This window comes from Octodon degus, unplaced genomic scaffold, assembly GCF_000260255.1.
Source record: "Octodon degus isolate 3935 unplaced genomic scaffold, OctDeg1.0 scaffold00001, whole genome shotgun sequence".
NCBI classification, from domain to species: Eukaryota; Metazoa; Chordata; class Mammalia; order Rodentia; family Octodontidae; genus Octodon; species Octodon degus.
In genome coordinates, this window is record NW_004524577.1 from 23,274,920 (window position 1) to 23,279,837 (window position 4,918).

General features: G+C 45.1%; 1 protein-coding gene across 2 annotated transcripts in view; it reads right to left on the reverse strand.

The window, feature by feature from the left end:
* Window positions 1-372: 372 nt before the first annotated feature.
* Window positions 373-4,918, reverse strand: part of Cenph (centromere protein H) — a 19,630-nt gene continuing 15,084 nt past the window's right edge. For both annotated transcript variants that reach the window (XM_023709272.1, XM_004623204.2), the window contains exon 9: window positions 373-639. In XM_023709272.1, coding sequence (XP_023565040.1) covers window positions 544-639 — 96 coding nt within the window. In that variant the 3' untranslated portion in view covers window positions 373-543. The remainder of the gene's footprint in view (window positions 640-4,918) is intronic.

The window sequence follows — 4,918 nt, forward strand, 5'->3', positions numbered from 1 at the left end:
GTGTGTGTGAAACAGAGGCAGACACAGAGAGAAGAGTCACTCTTAATCCTAATCCGAATCATCCCAAATGTTTTTTTTTAATCCCAACTGTTAACACTGTGAATACTCCACTATATTTTGATTGAGAAATACATAAATGCACATAAGTATTATAAACAAAAGCTGGGACCACTAGCACTGTCAAAAAAGGTCCATATTCATCACAGCATGGATCAGATGTCTATCTGATAGGGCTATAATCTCCTTGCTTTTAGAGTATTCAGTCACTATGATAGAAAATGACTCATTCTATGCTATAGTGTCACGTGAGGCTAAAAAAAGAAAGCTACATACAGCATTAGGATCATTCTAAAAGCAATGGAAATTCATTTCACTTGAAACTTGCTTTTTAAATGACACATCAAAGACAAGAGCCAAAAAATGCTGAAATACAATTCTTTGCCGGCTTTGCACTTGTAGTGATCGTCCTGCCTCAGCCTCTGGAGGGCTGGGGTCACAGGCACAGGTCACCACACCTTCCACGGACAGCTTTTACCCGCTTTCTCATGACATTGTGCTGAGATCCTTTTCCAGCTGCAGAACAGTTTCCTTGAGGGCTGGATCCGCTGCCCAGTTGACTTTACTCCCCAAAATGAGGTTCTGTAAAAAACAACCAAAAACACTACTAAACTATAAATACTGTTAAACTTTAACAAGATTTTTCTTTCTTTTTAATTTCTTTAGGACAGGGTCTACAAGGTCTCAATACAGAGCTGGGACTTGTGATCCTCCTGCTTTCAGCCTCCCAAGCTCTGGGATTACAGGTGTGTCCCACCACGTCTCAATCAGCTTCAGCACAACCAGAAGGCAGGGCTGGCATGGCATGCAGGCATGTCTGGGATCGAACCCTGGTCCCAGCGCCTGCCTAAGCATGTGCTTTAGTCTACTGAGCTATCTGGCCAGTCGAGAACAAGATTTTTAAAAATTAATTAATTAATTAATTAGGCAGAACTGGAGATTGAACTCAGGGCCCTTTTGCTTGCCAAAGAATGCTTATTCCATTTATTTATTTATTTATTTATTTATTTATTTATTTATTTATTTATTTATCTGGCAGAACTGGGATTGAACTCAGGCCCTTTCGCTTGCCAGAGAATGCTTATTCCAATAAGTCTTCTCCCTGGCCCCTGGAACAAGATTTTTAACAAGTCCCTTCAGTATCCTTATGTAATATTTCTTCATCATTTAGTAGGAAAGTACAGAAGCTCTGTATTCATGAAGAAACAGCAATACACTCTTATCTTCATTTCCACTTTCGGGAGGCGTCAAAAGAGCCCAGTTACATTTCTGGTATTTTTTTTAAATAGGTCAGTTTCCACGCAGTTTTTCCTTGGCTCACCCAGTTCCAGGGTCAAACCCAGGGCCTCCTCACAGAGACCAGGCTACTGCTCTACCCCTAAGCCGCATCTCCAGCCCACAGCCTTGACTTTTTAAGATACTGAAGTGCTAGCATAGGTTCGAGGGAAAGACTACAGCTGGGTTCACAGGGCGTTTTGCACTTCTCCAGTGAGAGACGCACCTTAACTCTGGTTTTCAAAAGAGGCACAAGCCATGATCAGTTCTTCGCATTTCAGTTTCAAGATTCTGAAAATGCTGAAGAGTACCTTTGAGGGACACTGTACAGGAATGATGAGGGTCGTGGTTAATTAAAATTCTGATTGTTACTCTATGAACAAATGTGGTTCAATGACTGAGACGTTTAGAGTAACATTACTAAGTTAGGCTATTAGCAATACAAATGGGACAGACTCCTACCTAATGCACAGCCCTGCTGTCAGTGAATGAGAGGGCCAGTGCAGAGCACCTAGGGGAATCTGCAGTGGTGGTGGAGGTGAGCATGTGGCTGGGGGGAACCCTTGGAGGCTGATGGCACAAGCACAGAGCTCCTCAAGTTGGCTGAAGCTATGTTCTGGTAACAAAGCAACAAATTCAGTACATCCAAATGAAGTCATTCACGAGAGATTAATAAAGTCAGAAGTCTCAACGCAGCAAAGAAGAACGGAGGCAAGATGGAAGGGTTCTGTGCTCAGGATTCCAGCCGTCTCTGGGCCGGGCTCTCATGGGCCCAGCCTCACCAATCACTGCCACCAGTGCTCCAAAACTCAGTGATGTAAAGCTCCAGGTTCCCTGCTTATATATTTATTTTCACAAATTGTTGTTTTACTTGTAAAATTTATTTTCATTAGTTCAATGCATGCTTGTGCCATAGGGTTACAATCCTCAGGGAGTTGGCACATGGACATGTCTCAATTCACCTCAGCGCCTTCCTCTCCCGCCCCTCCTTCCTCTTTGTTCCTCTTCCCACGAGCGTAAGACTTCTCTCCGATTCTTTTATTTTGCTCTTTAATTTACTTATGCTTTGAACTTCTCATGTATTCTGGATTTCTAATACACTCCTCACGTAAGTGCTGGCAAGTGATATATGGAATAAACCATGTGTGATTTATTTCATTCAACATTATGGACTCAAGGAGCATCCATTTCCCTACACATGACTCAGGTTTATCTTTCTATATAGCAGAGTAGTGCTCCACTGTGCACGGAGACTGCATTTTCTTTATGCATTTAAGATGAAGGACGTGGAGACCACTTCTAGGGGTGAGCGATTATGTACTGTGCAGCCTCAATCACAGTTATGCAGGGATCACTGGAACAGGCTGCCTTTTAAATTCGCCAGGAAGATACCCAGGAGGGACGAGCCAGATAAAATGAAATTTCTATTTCTTAGTATGTTAAGGAATTTCCACAGTGTTTGCATCAATTTACACTCGCACCAACAATGGAAAAGGGTTCCTTTGCCCCAGAGCTGGCTTTTCTGACATGTGTTTTTTTCCCCGTATTCTAGGGAACGGTCTACAGGGAGTCCAGGGTCTCACTCCTAGCTCGGACTCGTAGTGATCCACCTGTTTATACAGGCGCACACTACCAAGCCCTGTCTCAACTGTCTCAGCCCCGAGGGCTGGCTCGACAGGCCAGGGGTTCTAACCGTTGGCCCTGCGCTGCTTGCAAGCACTTTAATTTGCTGAGCTACTTGGCCGGCCTTTTGTTTTTTTTTCCTGTATATTTGTTCTTATTTCTGATGATGGCATGCTTTGTGGAATAAGATGAAATCTGAGTGCTTTGATTTGCATTCGTCTAGCCGGGCAATGATGAAAATTTGTAGTGTACTAACTGACCATTTGTAGTAGTCCTGAGAAGTATCTATTCATTTCAGTGGGCCATTCTTTATTTACTTATTTATTTTTGTATGCATTTTGCTTCTTTTTTTGGGGGGGGTGCCAGAGATTGAACTCAGGCCCACGAGCTTCCCAGGGACGCGCTTATTCCACCGAGCCATCTCCCTGGCCCCATTTTCATGCATTTTGTACAGGGTCTGACTGTGTATCTTCGACTCATAGTGATCCTCCTGTTTTCAGCCTCCTAAGCACTGGGATTAGAAGCATGTACCATCGTGCCCAGACTAGCTCCAGGCTCTGTGCACCCAGTGGAGGGGCCAGCACGGCATGTGCTGCTGGGGATCAAACCTTGTTACCTGCACTTGCCAAAGCAGGCGCTTAGTCCATTGAGCTATCTCGCAGGCACATTTGTTTAGTCTTTTAGAAATAGGACCTGGTTATGCCGTTCAGGCTGCCCATGAGCTCACTTTGTAGGTCAGCCTGGTCTTGAGTTCACAAGGATCCTTCTGCCTCAGGTTCCCAAGAGCTGGGATTACATGCATGAATAATCACGCCTGGTTCTTCTACAAGTAATATTTAAAAAGGCCCACGAGAGAGCTCACCAGACTAAAGTGCTTGCTTAGGCCAGCGCAGGGACCATCGTTCAACACCAAGCACCACATGCTGCGTAGGCCCTGCCCCCAGGGAAGCCTGAGCCCCCCAGAGTCAGGGTGTAGTGGTGTGTACTCATAACCCCAGACCTGGGGAGGCTGAAAACAGGATTACTATCAGTCTGAGCTGCATGGTGAGGCCCTATAGCAATCAAAAATAGAAAATAAATAATAAAAATCCCTTAGCTCAGTGGTGGCAAACCCCCAGCACACGTGATGCAGTGGACATCCTGAGCTTCCTCTGTCAGCTTGTGAGCCAAGTCGCCCCAATACTTGACAATCAGGTGACAGCTGTTTTTTCTAAACTAAAACCTCAGGTTCAGGTTTAATTTCAGCATTGCATCTTATGCTAAGTAAGTGGGTTCAGGCTTCCACTTTGGGGACGCAGTCTCTTAAAGGTTCACTTTCACCTCTCCAGCCAGACACAGCACATGCCTGTAATCCCAGCACTTTGGGAGGCTGAGTCAGGCATGCTGAAAGTCTGAGACCTCCCATAGCAACTTGGGGACATCCTGTCTCAAAATAAAAAGGGGCATGTTCAGTGTGAACAAGCTAGGTTGAATGAAAGAGAAAAACTCTTTTACAATAAAGGAATATATAAGATTAAAACTTGATGAAAACAAGTTGGGCATGGTGGCATATGCCTGTGATCCTAGCAGTGAGGAGGAGGAGGCAGGAAGACTCCTGCAAATTTGAGGTCAGCCTGGGTCTATACTAAGTGCAAGCCTGGCCTGATCAATACTGCTTGGGAGACGCTGTCTCAGGATCAAAAGAGATGATGCCAACATTTATTATCCACTGATGTGCCCCAGACCTTCAGCATGCAGGGCAGGAGCGCCCCCGTGTGGTAACTCTCAGCAGCAGCAGACAGGCTTGGAGCCTAGATGCCACCGCACTTCTCAGGGGTCCCATCACCCTCAAACTTGGAGCCTGCAGCAATCTGTGACACTATATCCAAAGCTGGAAAAAAGAAACCATTTATAGGGGCTGGTGAGATGGCTCAGAGGTCTAAAGCACCTACTTAGAACAAGCTTAGCAAAGCACAGGGACTGC